Source organism: Cervus canadensis, chromosome 11, assembly GCF_019320065.1.
Source record: "Cervus canadensis isolate Bull #8, Minnesota chromosome 11, ASM1932006v1, whole genome shotgun sequence".
In the NCBI taxonomy this organism is placed as follows: Eukaryota; Metazoa; Chordata; class Mammalia; order Artiodactyla; family Cervidae; genus Cervus; species Cervus canadensis.
In genome coordinates this window covers 4,028,673-4,051,877 of record NC_057396.1, presented here as the reverse complement: position 1 = coordinate 4,051,877, position 23,205 = coordinate 4,028,673, and the positions used below count along the sequence as shown (strand labels likewise).

General features: G+C 35.6%; 1 protein-coding gene across 3 annotated transcripts in view; it reads left to right on the top strand.

Moving 5' to 3' along the window:
* The window catches only part of DYNC2H1 (dynein cytoplasmic 2 heavy chain 1), a 388,761-nt gene that overhangs the window by 37,154 nt on the left and 328,402 nt on the right, over nt 1-23,205 (top strand). For all 3 annotated transcript variants that reach the window (XM_043481063.1, XM_043481062.1, XM_043481064.1), the window contains exons 16-28: nt 201-340; nt 423-651; nt 1,874-2,001; nt 5,926-6,041; nt 8,994-9,121; nt 13,276-13,425; nt 14,138-14,343; nt 17,405-17,560; nt 17,650-17,764; nt 18,386-18,556; nt 19,491-19,873; nt 21,926-22,058; nt 22,159-22,276. In XM_043481063.1, the coding sequence (XP_043336998.1) occupies nt 201-340; nt 423-651; nt 1,874-2,001; nt 5,926-6,041; nt 8,994-9,121; nt 13,276-13,425; nt 14,138-14,343; nt 17,405-17,560; nt 17,650-17,764; nt 18,386-18,556; nt 19,491-19,873; nt 21,926-22,058; nt 22,159-22,276 (2,173 nt within the window). The remainder of the gene's footprint in view (nt 1-200; nt 341-422; nt 652-1,873; nt 2,002-5,925; nt 6,042-8,993; nt 9,122-13,275; nt 13,426-14,137; nt 14,344-17,404; nt 17,561-17,649; nt 17,765-18,385; nt 18,557-19,490; nt 19,874-21,925; nt 22,059-22,158; nt 22,277-23,205) is intronic.

Here is a 23,205-nt window from a genome sequence, read left to right as displayed (position 1 = left end):
ATACTATTTATGGACATAAAGATTAGAGATTTTCATATTTGACTTTAGATATACAAGTAGCAATTAATATTTGTTTAAGATATTTAAGATGAGGGGTTTTTTTTGCTTATAATTTTACCAAATGTTATATAAAAGCATTAAATGAAAACCCATTCAACCACCTAATTGTTAAATAAAAAAATGTGACTATAATTTATTAGGGATTTCAAGCAAGTGACATGCATGCGTGGAAACAGCACTGGAATCATCAACTGTACAAAGCCCTGGAGCATCAGTATCAGATGGGCTTAGAAGCACTTAATGAGAATCTGCCAGAAATAAATATAGATTTAATATACAAGTAAGATTTTTAAAACCCAATTTAGTTTTCGGTCTATAATTTTTCAGAAATTTATGTTTTAAGGTTATTTATTTGCTTTCAGACAAGGACGGTTGCAATTCAAGCCTCCTTTTGAAGAAATTCGGGCTAAATATTATAGAGAAATGAAGAGATTCATCAGCATTCCTAATCAGTTTAAGGGAGTGGGTGAAGCAGGAGATGAATCTATTTTTTCTATTATGATTGATAGAAATGCAAGTGGATTTCTGACTATTTTCAGCAAAGCAGAAGATCTGTTTAGGAGATTGTCAGCTGTTTTACACCAGCATGAGGTATGGGACATGGAATTGTCTGTCCTGTTAAAATATTCATCTGATCGAATTAGTATTAAGTGTACAACTCAATGTCTGATACTCATATTGATGTGGCATATGTTGATATTGTGTGGCATAAAATAAAAATATGCAAACCAGAGGGCCAAAAGTTGAGGATTCTGTTAAAATCTAGATTTATGCTACAGATGAGAAAAAAGTTACCCTTAATTTTTTTCTCTTTGACTGTTTGAAGATTGAGAAACTAATTTTTCTTTCTCTTCTTCTTTTGAATGTTATATCAACTTGAAATTTGATATGACTCTCTTGTGTCATTTTTAGTTCCTTTCAGGAAAAGATATAGAAAAATATATCCTTTTCTTTATTCTTTGGATTGAGAATATGCCATGGAGGGAAGCCTTCTACATTAATGAAATTGAGATGATTTAATTTCTTACTTTTGTGTAGAGGAATGTGAAAGTGAAAGTCGCTTAGTATGTTCGACTCTTTGCAACCCCGTGTACTATACAGTCCATGGAGTTCTCCAGGCCAGAATACTAGAGTGGGTAGCCATTCCCTTCTCCAGGGGATCTTCCCAACCCAGAAATCGAAACCATTGCAGGCGGATTCTTTAACTGAGCTGCTTAGGAGGCCCAAGAATACTGGAGTGGGTAGCCTATCCCTTCTCTAGCAGATCTTCCCGACCCAGGAATCAGACTGGGGTCTCCTTGCACTGCATGCGGATTCTTTACGAACTGAGATATGGGTGCATCATACTAACTCTTCAGAAATAAACTATAATTATATTTATTGCTCTTTTTATTGATACTGAGGAGTGACTGAGAATTCAGTAAATTTCTTAACTGCCACTGCAGTGCTTCTTCTGCATTTTGTTTTTCTGGAATTAATTGAATCTGAACAATGTCAGATTTGTAACCTATAGTAGCTCTTGGCTTGGTAGAAGTGGTTTTGTCTTTGTATACATCGAACTTGAGAATGTAAAGAAAAGTTTTTTTGCAATCTCTTCAAAAAAGTTTTATGATTACTGCATTTTTATATATATTTTTTCCCTGTTCATTTTTTAGACTTTATGGTAATGATTATATGTACATAACTTAAGTTGAAATTTACCTGAAACTTCTCTTTTGCCTCTTTTTATTGTTCCTGATACTTAAACTCTAATTTTTTAAATGTTCATTTATTAGTTCTAATTTTTAAAATAATATGTTTTTCATTTAAATAGGAGTGGATTGTAATTGGGCAAGTTGATATGGAAGCTCTAGTGGAAAAGCATCTTTCTACGGTACATGATTGGGAGAAAAATTTTAAAGCACTGAAAATAAAAGGGAAAGAAGTTGAACGGCTTCCAAGGTATAAGACAGACGTTAAAGACGTTAAAGTAATGTTTATACATAGTAGCAGTTTTTACCGTGGGTATAGATGAGCACTCTTCACTTAGTGGTACTGAAGTCAAGTCACTGTCCTACCTTCTCCAGAGCTCCGCTATAATGCTTGAGAGTCATCTGAGTAGATCATTGCTGAGGCTAAGAAAGCCTGTTCTAGAGGTTCTGCTGGCTGAGACCTAGTTGGGTAGAATAGATTGGGGAAGAGGCTTCTCTCAGATCTAACGTGTGATGTGCCCGGGCACAGTCTAAGAACTGTAAGAAGCTACGAGTGGGAGCATACCGGGGGATATTTGACCTTAATTTTGTATTGCTCTGCCTTTCAGAATGCCCCGGGAAGCACACAAAAAGTGCCACATCTAGGTAGTGCCCTAAATGTGGAGAAAACCCTCTGAGGGGAATGTCATAACCCAGAATATCCTCCTTACTCTCTGAAATTCATATCAGTGGGACCACTCAATGCAGTAAGCTCTGGGAAGGAAGGGCCTTGTTGAATTGTACATATATTACCTATAAAGGGTAATAACACTTTTATTAATTCATTTATTCTTTCAATAAATATTTGCTGATCATTTCCAGTATGCAAAACTTTGTGCTATGAAAGTAGAAAGATGAGACAGTTCCTGAGATGAAGTTGTTTGCTCTCCAGTCGTTCAATAAGACAAACGTATTTGATGATAAAGTCAAGTACATGCAGGGGTTGAGCGCATGGGCTCTGGAGTTAGATGGTTCTTACTAGCTGCATGACTTTGACAGTCACGTAGAGTCTGTGAACCTCAGTTTCCTCAACTTTAAGGTAGTTACAGCTATGTTATTTATCTCACAGTGTTTTGAAGATTAAATGAGTAATTTGCATATAAATTAGAAGGTAAATTCTCAATGCTAGTTGTTATTAATTGTTATTATTAATACTAGATGAAAAGTGAAATAAAGTTAGTCACTCAGTCGTGTCCGACTCTTTGCGACCCCATGGACTGCAGCCCGCCAGGCTCCGCTGCTCATGGAATTCTCCAGGCAGGAATACTGGAGTGGGTTGCCATGTCCTCCAAGGGAATCTTCCCAGCCCAGGGATCAAACCAGTTCTCCTGCATTGCAGGTGGATTCTTTACTAGCTAAACTACCAGGGAAACCCAGTTTGACTAGAGTTAATGTTTTGCTAGGGACTAGAAGAAATATTTCTGGAAAGTAGCAGATAAAGAATAGATTTGGGAGAGTCTTACATTGTAAAACAGGTAATTTGGACTTTATTTATGTTAGAGGGATTAGTTGTTGAAGGTTTCTAAAGAGAAGTGTGTCAGTACCAAAGGTATACATTGGGAATGTCAGTCTGGTAATAATGAGTTGTGTGGTGGAGTCAAGAGGTCCTGGAGGAAGCAAGGTTGGCCTGTCTTCATCCAGAAGACTAGTACTAATTAACTGAATTTCATTGTTGGTATTCCAAATAAGGAGGAGGCAATATTCTGAGGCATTAAGAGGTCTTCCTGGAGGAGGGAACAGCTGTCCTCTCCAATATTCTGGCCTGGAGAATTTCCTGGACTGTATAGTCCATGGGATCACAGAGTTGGACACTCGGACACGACTGAGCGCCTTTCACAAGAGGTCTTATTATTACTTTTACAGTCTATTATTTGACAGCGTGAGGTCTTAGTTGCAGCATGCAGGGTCTTCATAGAAGCATAGAAGCTTAGTTACTCTGCCATCTGTGGCATCTTAGTTCCTGGACCGGGGATCGAATCCATGTCTCTTGCATTGCAAGGCAGATGCTTAACCTCAGGACCACCAGGGATGTTTGAAGGAAGATAAGGGATGAGGAATGGAGAAGAGACAGATGACTTGAAGGCTTGGCGTCTGGATGACTGGGACAGTGATAGTGTCATTACTGTTGGTTTGCAGTAAGGAAGAGATAATGCGATTGTGGTGTCCCTCTTCTCTGAGGATGCTCTCTCTGAGTGCTTTCTTACCCATCTGGCATGACTATGCTGTCTCCTGACTGTTGAAGATCGTTGCTACTGTCTGTCCCTTTCTGTAGACAGCTTTCCTATTTATTCGTCCCTGCCAAAGCTGCACAAAACAAAAAGAATGCCTGTCCTCCTTGCCATATTTCATCTTTTCTTTTTCTTGCTGGTAAATTAACATGTATTCATCTAAGTGAGTGGACATATATTATACATAAATGCACAAATATTTATATTATGGGTATTTTTGGGAACTATGCTATAAGATTACATAAGCCATATTCTAATGATGTATTTCAGATATGCTAGTAAGGATATACTTTTTGGGTAGGTTATCTATGTTTGTCCCATTATATCTATGGCTAAATGGAACCTCATTTGCATGTTATTAATATTTTCAATTGAAAAGGTGAACGTTAGTCTTGTCCACAATATTCAGTGTGTACTACTCTGGTATAATCATATTACTTTATGTGTTAATTCATTAGTAAAAATATGGTATAATTTCTTTTGGTTTACCAAGATCATCTATTTTCATATATCAAATATTAGAAATTTTGAAATTTTATGTCAGAATTTCAAAAGTCATAAAACTTCCTGTATTAATATAAGACAAATTGCCTCTTATGTGTGATGGTTAAGAATTGGCATTTAAACCTCTCCAGTTAATGGGTGACTGAAATAAATAAGTAAAACTTTAAGAGAAAATTGTACTTTTATAATGAAATTGTATTTAACACTTATAACTTGCTTTCTAAGAATATCACCTGGTTCTATGTTTTAAAAAAGGGCCTTTCTAAATAACTTTTTGCTCAGTCTCCAGATATTTTTAAACTTTATATAATTTAAGATAAATACGAGGTTTTACTTAGATGAACGAGTCTGGTTCAACTTCTAATAATATTTGTCAGTGTTATAATTTGCATTCACAGTACCATGCAAAGAATTAGTGTTCTTACAAATACATGCATTTTTTCTGATTATTAGAATAGTAATTTGTTTTATACAGTTTTTAAAAATATAAAAAACACAATGACAGTCGCTGTTAGTGTTTGATGTTTTAGACATATTCATACATCTGCTTACAGAATTTGGATCATACCATAACCTGTTATTTTTATTTAACACTAATCATTAGTGTTTTGCTATGTTGTTACCTGGTCCTCAAAAATATAATTTTAAATTATATGGATATATAATAACTTATTTAGCCATTTCTATATTTAGCTTATTTCTAATTGTTGACTATGTAGTTAATATCTTGACAAGATACCTATAGGTAAATCTTGGAGTCTGAAAATCTTAGGATAAATTAAAAAAATTAAGTTACTAAGATAAAAGAATATACCTGTTCTAAAACTATTTGTTAAATATTGTTAAATTGCCCTTTGCAAAAGTTGTATGATTTTATACTCTGACCAACAGTGCTGAGAGTTCTCTGCCCACATGATTGAAGATCTGAATTAATAGTTTATTCCATTTCTGTGAATTAGGTCTAAAATGGTTTTATTGCTTTAGTGTATTCATAATCTATCTTCACTTTCTGTGTTTGTTTTATTTCTCCTATCATTGTTTGTGCTTTGAGTCCAGGATATTAATTTATTTTATAAATCTTTAAATAAGTATGTTACATACTATAATAAGTAAAACATTTAAAAATTTGAATATATTCATGTTGATACTTTAGTATTTTATAATGTGCTACTTTTTCAAAAATGATACATTGGATTATTAAAAACTGTAGTATTATAACAAAACCATTGTTTAATGAAAAGCTATTATGTATGAGTATGTGTAAGGCATTTTTGTTAAATAAAATCTAAATGTGCTTAAGGATCACAGTGATTATTTCGGGTGTATTACACAAAATCATAATGACACTCTTTTCTTCTACTTAGTCTTTTTCATGTCAAAATATGTCCTTTGGCATTTTTCAGTGCTGTCAAGGTAGATTGCTTAAATATTAATTGTAACCCTGTGAAGACTGTGATTGATGATCTCATCCAGAAGTTATTTGACATGCTTGTTCTTTCTTTGAAGAAGTCCATCCAGGGTAAATACACTTGTTAATTGTTCTTAGTTATGAATATGAGTCTCAATGATGATTAAAATAAAAATAATCTAGAGAATAGTATGAAATAAAAATCAGCTTAAGATGATAATTTTAGTAAAATATGAAACTCTATGAGGTCTAAAAATTGAAGATTATTGTTATTATTTGCAGTGTGAGCTAGTATCAGTTTGTTGCATATTTCACTGAGAAAGGGATTAATTCTGGTATTTGTCCTTACCTCTTCAAAGGACTCCAGGCATGCCTCAGAAATATTGTGGGTTTATTTCCAGACCACCGCAGTATAGAGATTATTGTGATAGAGTCATGTGAATTTTTTGGTTTTCCAGCGCATATAAAAGTTATGTTTACATATACTGCAGTCTGTTAACTGTGCAGTAAGCATTGTGTGCAAATAAACAGTAAGTATACTTACCTCAGCTGAAAAATGCTCCATTGTTAGAAACGCTAGCCATCGTATGAGTCTTCAGTGCGTCATGATCTTTTCGCTGGTGGAGAGTCTTGCCTTGATGTTGATGGCTGTTGACTGATCAGGGTGGTGTTGCTGAAGGTCGAAGTGGCCGTGGCCTTTGCTTAGAATAAGAACAGTCACGTGCATTGATTGACTTTCATGCACAGTTTCTCTGTAGCTTTCAGTGCTGTTTGATAGCATTTTACCCACTGTAGTACTTCTTTCAGAATTGATGTCAGTCTCCTCAAAGCCTCCACTGCTTCACTGACTAAGTTTATGTAATATTCTAAGTCCTGTGTTGTCATTTCAGCAATCTTCATAGCATCTTCAGCAGGACTAGAGTCTCAAAATTACAAGTAACCACTTTCTCTGCTTATCCATTAGAAGCAAGTCCTCATTTGTGAAAGTTTTATCATGACATTGCAGCAATTCATTCACATCTTTAGGCTTCACCTCTAATTCTAGGTCTCTTGCTATTTTTTAAACCACATCTTTAGTTACTTCTGCCACTGAAGGCTTGAATCCCTCAGAATCATCCAGGAGGATTGCAATCAGCTTCTTCCAAACTCCTGGTAACATTGATATTTTGACCTCCTCTCATGAATCATGAATGTTTTTAATGGCGTCTATAATGGTGAATCCTTTTCAGAAGATTTTCAGTTTAGTTTTCTCAGATCCCTCAGAGGAATCACTGTCTGTGGCAGCTGTAGCCTTATGAAATGTATTTCTTAAATAATAAGACCCGAATGTTGAAATTACTTATTGATCCATGGACTGCAGAATGGATGTTGTGTCAGCAGTCATGAAAACATGAATCTTGTTGTACATTTCCATTAGAGCTATGGGTGACCAGGTGCATTGTCAATGAGCAGGTGTATTTTGAAAACAATCTTTTTTTTTCTGAGTAGTACGTCTCAGCAATGGGATTAAAATATTCAGTAAATTATGTTGTAAACAGGTGCTCAGCCTTTGTGGTTTTCTTTTTTTTTTTTTTTTTCGATCAGCCTTTGTTCTATTTCAAGAGCACAGGCAGAATAGATTCAACATAATTCTGAAGGGTACTAGGAGTTTTGGAATGGTAAATGAGCATTGGTGTCAACTTATGCTACATTAGCCTCTAACAAGAGAGTCAGCCTGTCTTTTGAAGCTTTGAATACAGGCACTGACTTCTCCTCTCTAGCTATGAAAGTCCTTGGTGATATCTTCTAATCAAAGGCTGCTTCATGTACCTTCAAAGTCTGCTGTTTAGTGGAGTGGCCTTCATTAAGTATCTTAGCTAGATTATCTGGGTAGCTTGCTGCAGCTCCTCATCAGCGCTTGCTGCTTCATCTTGCACTTTTCATGTTACGGAGATGGCTTCTTTCTTTAATCTCATGAAGCAGCCTGTGTTGGCTTAAGCTTTTCCTCTGCAGCCCTCTCGCCTCAGCCTTTATGGAGCTGAAGGGCGGGGCCGCACTGTGAATCAGGCTTTGGCATAAGGGGCTTGTCGCTGCTTTGTCTTCTGTCCACATCACTAGCACTTTCTTCGGATCAACAATAATGTTGTTTCATGTTGTTATCATTTGTGTAGTCACTGGAGTAGTACATTTAATTTCCCTTAAGATCTTTTCCTTGGCTAACTGTTTGGTGCAAGAGGCCTAGTTTTTGGCCTATCTCATCATTAGATATGCCTCCCTCACTAAACTTAATCATTTCTAGCTTTTGATTTAAAGTGAGCAATGTGTCACTCTTTAACTTGAACACTTAAGAGGCCATGAATTGACCCAATTTTAATATTTTTGTGTCTGAGGGAATTAGAGAGGTGTAACAGTCAGAATATACACAACACTTATCAATTAAGTTCACTGTCTTATGTGAGTGTAGTTCATGGTACTCTAAAACAATTAATAGTAACATCAAAGATCACTGATTAAAGATCACCATAGCAAATGTAACAATATGAGAAAGTTTGAAATATTGGGAGAATTACCAAGATATGACAGACACATGAAGCAAGCAAATGCTGTTGGAAAGATGACCCTGATAAACTTCTCCATGCGGGGTGGCCACAGGCCTTCAATTCGTAAAAAATGCAGTATCTACAAGGCACGATAAAGTGAAGCACAATAAAGTGAGGAATGCCTGTACTATTTTCCAAAATATCAGTGTTTCTTTTTTCATTTAAACTGAAATATATTCTAGCATATTATTTAAAAGACTGAAAAAGTTGCCAACTTAGAGTAAAACTTACTAAGAATGATTAAATACATTTTCACTTTCTTCTAAAAATTTTTAAATGTTATATGAAGCAATTACAATTTCATGAGAAGAAATTTTTTTGCTTATTCTATACTTTGAATTTTTCTTTATGAAAACAAATGACAACTTAGGATTTACTGTATTTCATGTAGTGATTACTTCTGACATTACTTGGTTTAGAAATTATATAATTGAATTTTTTTGATGATGATAACATGTTTTCTATTTCAATGTTTCCTTTTCAGCTCATTTACATGAAATTGACACATTTGTTACTGAGGCTATGGAAGTCTTAACAATTATGCCCCAGTCTGTGGAAGAGATAGGCAATGCAAATTTACAATATAGTAAGCTACAAGAACGGAAGCCAGAGGTAAGAATCACAAAGTAATTTGTTTTTTTTTAAACTGTACTGGAATGATTAAATCATGTAATATTATGTGACTGCAAATATTGTATAATTACAATATTATAAAGAAGTCTATAAAATTAGTCTGCTTATGATTGGACTCTTGATGTTACGTTGTAGAGAAATAGTAACCACAATATATATTGTTTTCAGAAGTATTTGTGACCTTTTTTTTTATTTTTTTTATTATTATTTTTTTATTTGTGACCTTTTATGATGTGCCTTATTAGAATAAGACTAAACTTAAATAGTTCATGCTGTTACTTCCAAGATTGTACTTTTATGATGCTTAAATATGAAGTTAGTGCTGAATTAGAAGTACACACACACACATATGATGGAAGAGCTCATAGTTAGAGAGAAAGATAAAAAGGTGGTTAAAGATTCATAGAAACAGTATCCAGAAGGCTAGAACCTAGAATAAACAAGCCAAAATTTATAGAACATGTTATAGGTGATCTTAGTTATGTTTGGAGGAAAGAGGAGAAATAATTCAAAATAGATACAAACTTTTATGTGTTCCTCTTTACGTGATAGGTTGAAAATTGCAAGAGAGATTAGAGGTGAGAGAAATAATATACCTTCATGGTAGAATGAATTATAAACATTTATATGGTAGGCTTAAAGGTATAAAGAGGGTTTAAAGGCAAATAAAATAGTGCAGTTGTCTAGTAGAAGGATATAACTAAAGAAAGAATAGCATTATGAACTGTGGCAGTTAGCTTAATCATGGAGGCATTTATTTGACAAATACTTATTATAGATTGAAGGCAGGAGGAGAAGGGGACGACAGAGAATGACGTGGTTGGAGGGCATCACCGGCTCGATGGACATGAGTCTGAGCAAGCTCTGGGAGTTGGCGATGGACAGGGAGGCCTGGCGTGCTGCAGTCATGGGGTCACTAAGAGCTGGACACGACTGAGTGACTGAACTGAACTGACTACAGATCACCTGATATATTCCAGGCTAGGCATTGTGGTTGCAAGTATGAACATGCCCTGTGTTACTGAAATCTGCATTCGTGTGTAAGTGTGTGTTGTGTGTATGTGTGAGAGAGTCAGAGATAGAGACGGAGAGGAAGAAAGGAGCATGAGGAGCTAAATTAGTAAGAGGATGAACATGCCCAACTGTGGGGTGTTTCTTAGGGTGGTGATCCTGGAGACCGTATCAGACAGATGACATCTGTTTGCACTGGGACCTGCAGGGTAAGGAGGCAACCGTTCCGAGATTTAGAGGGCAGATGGAACAGTGGATACAAAGATCGTAAGGCAGAGGACCTTCCTTAAGGAAGTGAGATAGGTGTAAATATTGTCAAGAAACTTAAGTTATCCAGAAAGCCATATTATTCAAGGAAAGTGGTTTGAGTGAAATTGGAGAGGTAGGCAAGGGCCAGATTATGAAGGGACTTTCAGACAATCATAAGGAGTTCGAGTTCTTTTCTGAGAGTAATAGAAAAATTTTAGAGGCATTTAAGCAGGGAAGAGATAAATGTGGATTGCGCTTTGAAGTGATTACGCTGGCTGCTTCGTGGAGAATGGATTGGAGGGAGACAATAGTAGCAGAGAGTTAGTAGTATACTCCAGCTGGTATACAAAAGATGAGCCAAGCTTGTACCGTGGAATAGCAGAGGAGATGGAGAGAACCAGAGAATCTGATGATGCATTTTAGAGTTAGAACCAAGGTCTTCTGCTACATTAGGAGTATACAGGGGATTAGAGGAAAAGAAATAAACATGTCTCTTAGGTTTCTGGCTTGAGCAGCTAGGAAGCTAATGGTACCATTTACTGAGATGAGGATGACTAGAGAGAGGAGTTTGGGGATTGGAGGTAGCAGGGATTGACATGTCATATAGAGCGAGGAATTTGGAATTTAGAGTCAAGGTGAAGATTAGAGATATACATTTGGAAATCATTTTAATATTCATGATGTTTAAAGCCATAGAATTGAACTAGCTCATCTGATTGACAAACTGTCGAGGTTATACAATCGGGTTTGAGCATTTCAAAATTTAGAGTTCAAGTATAGATGGAGGCAGCAAAGGAGATTGATAATGATGTGGGGTGAAAGACATGAGGCATATCATCACAAAAACTAAGGGAAATAGATGTCTGTTGGGAACAGCAGGTGAGGCAGGGTGGGGCACGACACGGAATAAAGAGCTGGGCAGAATCCAGGTCGTGTGGGCCGCATGATTCTATGGACACTGAGGAGTCACTGCTGGGTTTTCAGCGGCAAGGTGTTACAGAATTGTGTTTTGATATGTATCTCTGTTGATGTGTAGATAAGTAGCTTTGCATGCAGATAGACTTGGAAACGGGCTTACAGGTGGCACTAATGGTAAAGAACCCTCCTGCCAACCAGTGCAGGAGACAGATATGGGTTTGATCCCAGGGTTGGGAAGATCCCGTGGAGTGTGAATTGGCAACCCACTCCAGTATTCTTGCCTGGAGGATCCCATGGAGAAAGGAACCTGGCAGGCTACAGTCCATGGGGTTGCAAAGGGCTGGACGTGACTGAGGCAACTTGGCGCACTTGCATGCATGGTGCACACTTGGAAACTTGTCATGTCTTTACAGGCTAAGTTCTTCTCACACTAGAAATGAGAATCCTGCTCTGTTTTCTCTTTACGGCTTCACTGATAGCTCAGTTGGTAAAGGATCCGCCTGCAATGCAGGAGACCCAGGTTCGATTCCTGGGTTGGGAAGATCCCCTGGAGGAGGGAAAGGCTACCCACTCCAGTATTCTGGCCTGGAGAATTCCATGGACTGTACAGTCCATGGGGTCACAAAGAGTCGGATGCAGCTTTCCCTTTCTGTCTTCTCTCTCACTGATGTTCCTAGTACAACATGGGTTCTTGGTTAATTGTTTCTCAGGTGAAACTGATCCTGCCCAGGAATTGCAAATTGCCCATTGAGATATATTTGATTTTTTGTTGTTGTTGTCTGTTATGTAAGCATAGTGATTTTAAAATATTTTTCAATGGATTTTACTGCTTTGATGAGTAGCAAAAGTACAGTTATAAATTATAGGACACTATTGTTTTATGGTGCTTTAAAAGACCTGGAAGCAATTTGAGCAGTTTGTTGACCTACACCTGGACTGTTTAATGGACTGCTCATTATATACAACTCAGGGCATTTCAGGTAGAAGCTAAATATAGGAGCTTTATTCTGACTCTTCTTCAGTTTTCTTTCTTTCTTTCATTTTTTTCTTCATATATATATATATTATTAAAGTATAGTACAGTGTTTCAGGTCCACGGCAAGGTGATTCATTTATATGCATATATTATTTTTCAGATTACTTTCCATTATAGGTTATTACAAGATATTGACTGTAGGTCCCTGTGCTATACAGTAAACCTTTGTTGCTTGTTGCAACAGAAAATGGAGAACATAAACTAGATGAAATGGTAGCACTGAATATGAAATAGTAAAAGTGAAACAAGCTAGATAAAGGTAAAAGATCATCATATAGTCCAGTTGCTTTTGAACATGACTGCTCAATAGAAACATATCTGGAACTTTGGAGAAAAAAAAGCAATACCTGAGCATTTGCGTTTTCAAAAAATTTCAAGATAATTCTGATATGCATCTGGATTGTAAAAAGTGATTACAGGTTTTTCTATTAAATGGTAGTTTTGGTGATACAGAATTCTATAATTTTTCTGTTTGTTGACCAATCATGATACAATGGTATTAAGTGGGTAATTGCTACATAATCACAACAGTGAAAGGTGTTTCTCAGATTTCACAATCAATAGCCAGACAAAAAAGATAGTTAATTGCAAGCCATAGAAGTCTCCAGCATTTTCTTATGAGTGGAACCTGTATAATAAGAATGTTACTTTGAACAGGTATAGTATTGTCTTTCTATAATCATGATTTAACTTAGTTTCATATTACCACTTTTATTATCCTTTTTAACTGATGTTTGAGTGCTTTAGTTGAGTTTGCATGTAATATATATTAGAAACTTTGTATCTAGAAATTTAGCAAATTATATAAAAGCAAAAATCCTAATTTAAAAAGCAAACTATAAAATAACTTTATATAAATGGAATCTTAATAAATTTGATAAAGTATGTTGTTTTTGACATATTATTTTTTAACTTTTAGATTTTGCCCTTATTTCAAGAGGCTGAAGATAAAAACAGACTTTTACGGACTGTGGCAGGTGGAGGTTTAGAAAAAATTAGTAATCTGAAAGCTAAGTGGGATAAATTTGAGTTGATGATGGAAAGTCACCAACTTATGATTAGAGACCAGGTAAGAAGCTTTTAGTCATTTTGTTAAAATGAGAACAGTTTTTTCCTCATTTACAATTTCTTCTTTATTACATTATAGCTCACTTTTATAAGAACTTTATATTGCTGATGGAATTGATCTCCCTCAGCACTTCTATATAATAAGATACTTAGTATAAATGATGATCATGTCACATAGTTTATCTTCACTTTCTACCGTACCAAGAATATATGTGACAGTACTATCAGACTTTCTTATGAATCGTTTGTTTACCTACTGTGTGTGGTGTGTTTTAAGAGAACAGTCTGGAAGCCGTGCACATCTATTGTGCTCGTATCCTGTTGACCAGAACTTAGTCTTCTGGCAGTTACCTGCATGGGAGACTGGGATATGCCCTTCTTTATTAAGCAACTGTATAATCAGGTAGAACAACTGGAGGTCACTGAGTAACTTTTTTCATCATATTAATTTTGTTGATAGTTATCACAGATGCTGTTAGTCACATGAATGGTTTTGTAATGTTGCTGTTTGCAGTATATCTTTTGTTATTGTAAATTTAGTGTCTAATTTATTTTTGAGTTAATTTATTGTACTTGAAATAAATAATGAAGAATAATCTTTAGAAAAGTTGATATTGATGTTTTTTGACCTTTAAATAGAAAATATTGGAAGTAAAAATGTGAATATAAAGTAGAAATTTACATTGAGTTATATATTCTTTGTTGACTTATAGATTGAAGTGATGAAAGGAAACGTCAGATCACGTCTTCAGATGTATTATCAAGAACTGGAAAAATTTAAAGCTCGTTGGGACCAATTAAAGCCTCGTGATGATGTCATTGAAACAGGCCAGCCAGATACTCTTGATAAAAGTGCAAAGTCAATAAAAGAGAAGAAAGCTGAATTTGATGATCTTGAAGTCATAAGAAAAAAGCTGCTGTATGTTTATTCTTTAAATCCGACAGTGCTCATTTTGGGAAAAAAGTTTTATGTTTATATATTAAGCTAATAATGTACTTGTATCTGTTATATTGATGTCTTTTTATAAGCTTCAGCAATTTTAAAAATACCAGTATTAAGTGCGCATGCTACTGCTTTCTTAGGAGTTGTTGAATTATATTTGGAAAGAGAAAAGCAAATAAAACAAAACCAAGTTTCTGGTTAGGTCTAGAAATAGAAATAATAGAAGTAATAATAGCAAATTAAATAATAATAGAAAATTAAATTTATTTAAAAGTTAAGGAGTTGGATTATACTTGCTTTATATGATCTCATTGTATTTGAAAATGGAATATATAAAATTAGTGGAAAATTACTTTTAGAGCTGCTGGAAAATGAACCTAGTGAAAAGATGAAACTTAAAAACATTCATTGTTTTATGTCATAAAAATATAAAATATTAAGTTTAATAATTGCATTAAATATTGTATATTAATGCATATGCATGGAATCTAGAAAAAGGGTAGAGAAGATTTTATTTGCAAAGCAGAACTAGAGACACAGATGTAGAGAACAAGTGTGTGGACACCAAGGAGGGAAAGGGTGCAGGTTGGGATGAATTGGAAGATTGGGATCTATATAGATACACTACTGATACTATAAAATATAAAATAGATAACTAATGAGAATCTGCTCTCAGTTCAGTTCAGTCGCTCAGTCGTGTCCGACTCTTTGCGACGCCATGAACTGCAGCACGCCAGGCCTCCCTGTCCATCACCAACTCCCGGAGTTTACTCGAACTCATGTCCATCAAGTCGGTGATACCATCCAACCATCTCATCCTCTGTTATCCCCTTCTCCTCCTGCCCTCAATCTTTCCCAGCATCAGGGTCTTTTCAAATGAGTCAGCTCTTCCCATCAGGTGGCCAAAGTATTGGAGTTTCAGCTTCAGCATCAGTCCTTCCAATGAACACCCAGGATTGATCTCCTTTAGGATGGACTGGTTGGATCTCCTTGCAGTCCAAGGGACTCTCAAGAGTCTTCTGCAACACCACAGTTCAAAAGCATCAATTCTTCGGTGCTCAGCTTTCTTTATAGTCCAACTCTCACATTTATACATGACTGCTGGAAAAACCATAGTTTTGACTACATGGACCTTGTTGGCAAAGTCATGTCTCTGCTTTTTAATATGCTGTCTAGGTTGGTCATAACTTTTCTTCCAAGGAGCAAGTGTCTTAATTTCACGGCTGCAGTCACCAACTGTAGTGATTTTGGAGTCCAAAAAATAAAGTGAGCCACTGTTTCCCCATCTGTTTGCCATGAAGTGATGGGACCAGATGCCATGATCTTAGTTTTCTGAATGTTGAATTTTAAGCCAACTTTTTCACTCTCCTCGTTCACTTTCATCAAGAGGCTCTTTAGTTCTTCTTCACTTTCTGCCGTAAGGGTGGTGTCATGGGGTTATTGATATATCTACTTGCAATCTTGATTGCAGCTTGTGCCTCCTCCAGCCCAGCATTTCTCATGATGTACTCTGCGTAGAAGTTAAATAAGCAGGGTGACAAAACATAGCCTTGACGTACTCCTTTCCCGATTAGGAACCAGTCTGTTGTTCCATTTCCAGTTCTAACTGTTGCTTCCTGACCTGCATACAGACTTCTCAGGAGGCAGGTCAAGTGGTCTGCTATTCCCATCTCTCTCAGAATTTTCTACGGTTTGTTGTGATCCACACAGTCAAAGGCTTTGGCATAGTCAATAAAGCAGAAGTAGTGTGTTTTTCTGGAACTTTTTTGATTTTTGATGATCTGGTAGATGTTGGCAATTTGATCTCTGGTTCCTCTGCCTTTTCTAAATTCAGTTTGAACATCTGGAAGTTCATGGTTCACGTACTGTTGAAGCCTGGCTTGGAGAATTTTGAGCTTTGCTTTGCTAGTGTCTGAGATGAGTGCAATTTTGCGGTAGTTTGAGCATTCTTTGGCATTACCTTTCTTAGGGATTGGAATGAAAACTGACCTTTTCCAGTCCTGTGGCCACTGCTGAATTTTCCAACTTTGCTGGCATATTGAGTGCAGCACTTTCACAGCATCATCTTTCAGGATTTGAAATAGCTTCAACTGGAATTCCATCACCTCCACTAGCTTTGTTCGTAGTGAACATACAGTACAGTTCAGGAAACTGCACTCAGTGCTCTGTTGTGACGACAATGGGAAGGAAATCCAATAAAGCAGAGACACATGTATCCATATAGCTGATTCGCTTTGCTGTACAATAAAACTAACAACATTGTAAAGCAACTATAGTCCAATAAAAATGAATTAAAATATGAAATGTTCATAAAAATTGGTATGTTTGGTCTGTTTAGGCAAATGCATCCATAAATTAATTGCCTTCATAGATGAGTGGAGGCTTTAGTACCATGCTTATTAAATGACATTACACTAATTAGATGAGGAATATCTTTCATTCTCTGTTGACTCAGGAGTCAAGAATCTGCCTGTCAGTACTGGAGATGTAGGTTCAGTCTCTGAGTCAAGAAGATCACCTGGAGGTGGAAACGGCTGTCCACTCCAGTATTCTTGCCTGGGAAATATCATGAACAGAGAAGCCGGGTGGGCTACAGTCCATGCAAGAGTTGAACACGACGTAGCAACTAAACAACAACAGTCTTACATTCTGGAAACTAATTCTTTCAATGGAGAAGAATGTTAATGGATACTGTTTAATCTAGCCTCAGATTTAGCCACTAAGTTGTGTAATTCTAAACATTTGTTACATATGATCTATATTATGTATAGAAAATATATTGATGTATTACCAATTTTACTTTGACTCCTTTGGAAAAAGTGCATATTAATGAATTTAGAGGAGCCCATTCATAAGTACTTAGAGTAAAATTCTGGTGTTAAGTAGCCACAGCCTCCTGCTGCCCACCTCCACTGTCAGATGCAGGCACACAAAGACACACACAGGGAATGCAGTTACATTGTTAGCTTAACTTACTGACGTTTCACAGTTTTTCTGTTGTAAAAATCTACTGATATTTCACTACTTGTTTCTACAGTGATGATTGCCATCATTTTGGCCTAGAAGAGCCCAACTTCTCCTTGGCATATAGCATCTCCAAGGATATTGAGAGCTGTGCACAAATTTGGGCTCTTTATGAAGAGTTTCAGCAAGGATTTCAAGAAATGGCCAATGAGGACTGGATTACTTTTCGGTTTGATTCATAAATAATATTTACATTCTGATAGTTTTGTAGTATTTTTTGGGATGTAAACTTTAAGATATTTTTCTACTGTTTTACAGGACTAAGACCTATCTGTTTGAGGAATTTTTGATGAATTGGCATGACAGATTAAGAAAGGTTGAAGAACATTCAGTAATGACAGTGAAATTACAATCAGAGGTTGACAAATATAAAGTAAGATAGTTTTACTTATGCTATTGTTTAAAAATGATGTTTACAGTGTTCATGTATCTTTTTATTATGCAGTGATGTCACCTGGGAATCCCAAATTGTAATTTTAGTTTATCTATTTTTAATGATTCCATTACACAAAAAAATACAAAGTATAGAGTAAACCAGAAAAGTTACTGATATTTCTGCTTCAATGTGAAATAAGTTAAAAGTAAGAAATTTATGGTTAAATTTATTATAAAGTGGAGTATTTGAAACTTAGCAATTAGGATGTGGGTCACTTAGCATATTTAGGATATAGGTCATTTTCTAAATTTATAAAAATAGAAATATTTTAGGTCATGTTTTAAAATATATCAAGTTACAAAGGGAAATTTGCATGTATTCACATCAATGTATAATAAAAAGTATTGTACAATTCTTTTTAAACATTTCAAGATTAATTGAAATGTTAATATCTTTATTAGTTGATATGTTAATTAATATCTTAATTATATTAAGTAAGATAATATAGTTATTAAAATGTTTATACATAATTGTAATAATTGTAATAAAATTAAATAGTAATTTGTATTTTGCTAATATATATATACATGCATATCTTTTTTTTTTTTTTTTTAACAGATTGCCATTCCTGTCTTGAAATATGTGAGAGGGGAACATCTTTCTCCAGATCACTGGCTCGACCTTTTTCGTCTTCTTGGCCTTCCCAGGGGGACTAGTTTAGAGAAATTATTATTTGGTGATCTGCTTAGAGTAGCTGATATAGTTGTTGCCAAAGCTTCAGACCTTAAAGTAAGAATCATTTTATAAATATCCCATAGATCTGACCTTTGCTAACATATATTTTTGCTTTACATTTTATTTAAAACAGCAAGTTAAATTTCTTTCCTCCCTTCAAAATAGTGACAGTGTTCCACTATTCCTTTATTCTTTCATTAGTTTATCTGAATCTGTACATGGGGCTATAGAAACAATATAAACCCCCTCCTTGAGAGAGAGAAAAAGTCTGAAGTAATATATGTCTTTAAGACAGAAGTCAGCAGACACATGCAAAGCATTTTACATGAAATACACTTTAGATCATAGGGTATATTATAAATAGAAGCTCAGGGATACAAAAATACAGAGAACTAAACAAGGAACCAATTTACTGATCAGTTTTAGCATAGGTCTCAGGTAAAAGTAAAACTTGCACAATTATGTTGTAAGTAGTAGACTTTCTGTTTTGTGTTCTGCCCATAAAAGGACTTTTGATGTTAAATTGTTTTATTTTTCTGTCTAATACATATGTTTTCATCTTTGCCTATTACCTTGGCACATATGTAGATAATCATAAGATTATAAAGCATGACTTCTATAGGAGGTGACTCTAGATGATTATTAATCATTTTAGATGTGTTGGAACTTAAGTTACCAAAAAAACTCCTGAGTTCTGCAAAATTTAAATATTTTTGTGGTTTGGTTTGCAATGGATGTTTTAAATTTTTTTACAAGTAAAAGGCATAAGGCAGAACTTTGTATATATTTTGACCATGTGAACCAGACATCCCTTCATACTTTAGCCAGTAATTCTCTTGGATTGCATCTAAAATATATCCACTTACTTTTTTTTTTTTTTTTGCTTTACAGTGAAAAGTCAAATAAAAATATATCTTCTTATAAAATAGATATAGCTTACCTATTTTGTGTGTTGAGATAATAAATATGGATATTTTGTGTTAAATAGGATTTAAATAGTCGGGCACAAGGTGAAGTTACAATCAGAGAAGCTTTACGTGAACTTGATCTGTGGGGAGTTGGAGCAGTATTTACATTGGTTGATTATGAAGACAGCCAAAGTCGAACCATCAAGCTGATTAAAGACTGGAAAGATATAGTAAATCAAGTTGGAGATAATAGATGCCTTCTTCAATCCTTAAAGGATTCTCCTTATTATAAAGGGTTTGAAGATAAAGTGTCAATTTGGGAAAGAAAACTTGCAGAGTTAGATGAGTATCTACAGAATTTAAACCACATTCAGAGAAAGTGGGTATATTTGGAACCCATTTTTGGCCGTGGAGCATTGCCAAAAGAACAGACACGCTTCAACAGAGTTGATGAAGATTTTAGGTCAGTACGCTACATAAAAAAAAGGACACATATGATGAGTTTTTATTCATATTGTGAGGTACTTCATACAAGCTAATTACTTTTATTTTACATTGTTAGTATTATCTGTGTCTTCAACTTTTTTTTTTCTTGGTTCCTTTTGAGAAATTATTTTCTCTCATTCATTCGTTTACTTCTTGAATCATTTTGATGTGGTGTCTATCTTTACCACTTTACCTATATTAATATTATATGTGTGTGTGTATGTGTGTGTAGTCGCTCAGTCATGTCTGACTCTTTGTGACCCCATGGACTGTAGCTCACCAGGCTCCTCTGTCCATGGAATTCTCTAGGCAAGAATACTGGAGTGGGTTGCTATTTCCTCCAGGGTATCTTCCTGACCCAGGGATCGAACCTGGGTCTCCTGCATTGCAGGCAGATCCTTAACTGTCAGCCACAAGAGAAGTCTAATGTTATATAGGTAATATTATTATCTATGTAATATTAATATTGGGGATTCTGAAGTGGCTCAGTGGTAAAGAATCCACCTGCCAATTCAAGAGACGCAGGTTTGATCCCTGGGTCAGCAAGATCCCCTGGAGAAGGAAATGGCAGCTCACTCTGGTATTCTTGCCTGGAGAATCCCATGGACAGAGGAGACTGGTGGAGTGTGGTTCACGGGGTCACAAAAGAGTCAGACATGACTGAGGGACTAAACAACAACAATATGAATATTATTATAGTAATAATATTACTATATTATTATAGCAATAGTAATATTACTAATATGTACTTCCTAAAATTGCCAGTTACTTTCCCACTGTAAATCTGATAGACATTTTTTTACTTTATCTCTGACTAGTATCTAATAGAGTTGAGCATTTCTTCTTTCTTAGAAGAAATTCCTTTGGCTTCTGTGACCCTGTCCTGTTTGGTTTTCTGCCTTACTATCTGGTTCTACTCCTGATTCCTAGTCTTCACCTCTCTCTAAACATTTAGATGCAGACATCCTCCAGGTTTCTGCCTGTACGTTTTCTCATTCCATATTCTCTGTTTAATGAGCTGAACTTCTTTCAGAATCAATTCTCATCTAGTTGCTAAGGTCTCCTCAACTTGTTTATTGAGCCTATCTTTCTTTTCTAATCTCTAAATATATTAAATATTGTGAACATGTCAAAACTAAATTCATAACTTTATTTCAAATCCCTTTCCCACAAGTATTTTCTCTGTCATTTCTGTCCCAATAAATGGTACCACGTAACTGCTCAAAGCAGAAGCATAATGGGTATCTTTGACCCCTCTCTCCATTTCCAAGTCCATTGTTACCAAATTTTGTTGATTGTAACGTACTTGTCTCTTTTATTATATCTTTTATATCTCTACTTCTTTGGTTTTATTCTAAAGTATTCCAAACTTTTAAGACTACTGAATACTCTTTTGACTTGTTCTCTTCTTCTCCAATAAGTTTTTCACACAGAAGCCAGAGTTGTTGCATTACTTGTTTCCTTTATTAAGTAAAACTTTAAAATGGTTTTCTATTGCTCTAAGGATAAAACATATCTGAGGATCTACTCCTTTCCCATTTCTCTAACATACTGAGCTCTTTCTCATGAATCTTTGCCAGAAACTGCTTCCCTCCTACTCATTGCCTTTTTCTTTTTCTTTATTACTTAAATCTCAGTTTAAATTACTTCCTCAGATAAGTCATAGGTTAGGGGTTTTCCCATTAACCACTTTAACAAGTTTTTGTACTTTCTTAGCATTTATCATAACTTTATTTGGATATTCAGAGAAATTATTTAATCTCTTTCTCTGTCACTGGGCCATTATCTCTATGAGGTAAGGCTTAATATTTGTTTAGTGAGTTGATGAAATAGGATAATATGCAATAAAGGAGATTAAAAATGGTAATGGGTTATTAACTTTAAGGATTGTGTATTAGATGTATAATAATGTATTACTGTTATACTGGTATTACTAGTTTGTTTTAGGCAGACAAAGAAAAGCCTCCGTATCACTTCTTCAGCCAAAGACGTTAAAATAGATGTGAAAGTAAGTTTTTTTCTTCTGCAGATCAATAATGCTTGACATCAAGAAAGATAATAGAGTCACAACATTAACTACTCATGCAGGAATCAGAAACTCTCTATTAACGATACTTGATCAGCTTCAACGATGTCAGAAATCATTAAATGAATTCTTGGAGGTATTTTTTTTTTAAATCCTTGTGTAATAAATTGCAAAGTGCTTTAATATCTTAGTTATTTGAGAAGATAAGTTTTTTTTGTTTGTTTTTAATTTTTAAGGAAAAACGCTCAGCATTCCCAAGATTTTACTTTATTGGTGATGATGACTTATTAGAAATACTGGGCCAGTCTACTAATCCATCAGTGATTCAGTCTCACCTTAAGAAGCTTTTTGCTGGTAAGATTCAACATTTATTCAGCAGATGTTTATGGAGTTTCATCTATCTTCCAGGCATAATACTAGGTTCTTACTGCTACTACTGCTAAGTCACTTCAGTCGTGTCCGACTCTGTGCGACCCCATCCCTGGGATTCTCCAGGCAAGAAAACAGGAGTGGGTTGCCATTTCCTTCTCCAGGGGATCTTCCCACCCAGGGATCGAACCCAGGTCTCCTGCATTGCAGGCAGATTCTTTACCAGCTGAGCCACAAGGGAAACCCAAGATAAGGTCTGGAAGTGAGGAAGAACATGTCCCTTCATTACTGAGTTTAAGGTGTCCTGAGTATCATCCCAGTGGATATACTCAATAGGCAATTATTGTTAGCCAGAGGTACCTGGAATGGAGATGTAAAATTGGGAGTCATCTGTGTATAGATGATTATCGTTTAGTTGCTAAGTTCTCTCTGACTTTTGTGACCCCATGGACTATAGCCCACTAGGCTCCTCTGTCCTCAGGGTTTCCCAGGCAAGAATACTGGAATGGGTTGCTGTCTCCTTCTGTAGGGGATCTTCCCCACCGAGGGATCAAACCTGTGTCCGGCATTGGTAGGTGGACTCAATGCCACTGAGAGACCAGGAAGCCCATATATGATAATTAGGTTATAGGAATAGGAGAGATTACCTGGTAAAGTGGAGAGTTACAGTGCCATATGCTTTGATGTTGTTGAATCGTTTAAGTTGATTAATTGCTTTTGGAGTTGGTTTGCTACACAAACAATGATTGTTATTATTTTCTTAAAATATTATTTGTTGGAAAAAGAAATTTCATCTTCACTTACATTCAGGGATTAGTGGACTATAGGCCTACAGGCCAAATCTGATTTGCTATCTGTTTTTTTTTTTTTAAAGAAGGTTTTGTTGAAAGGAATACAGCCATGCCCATTATTGT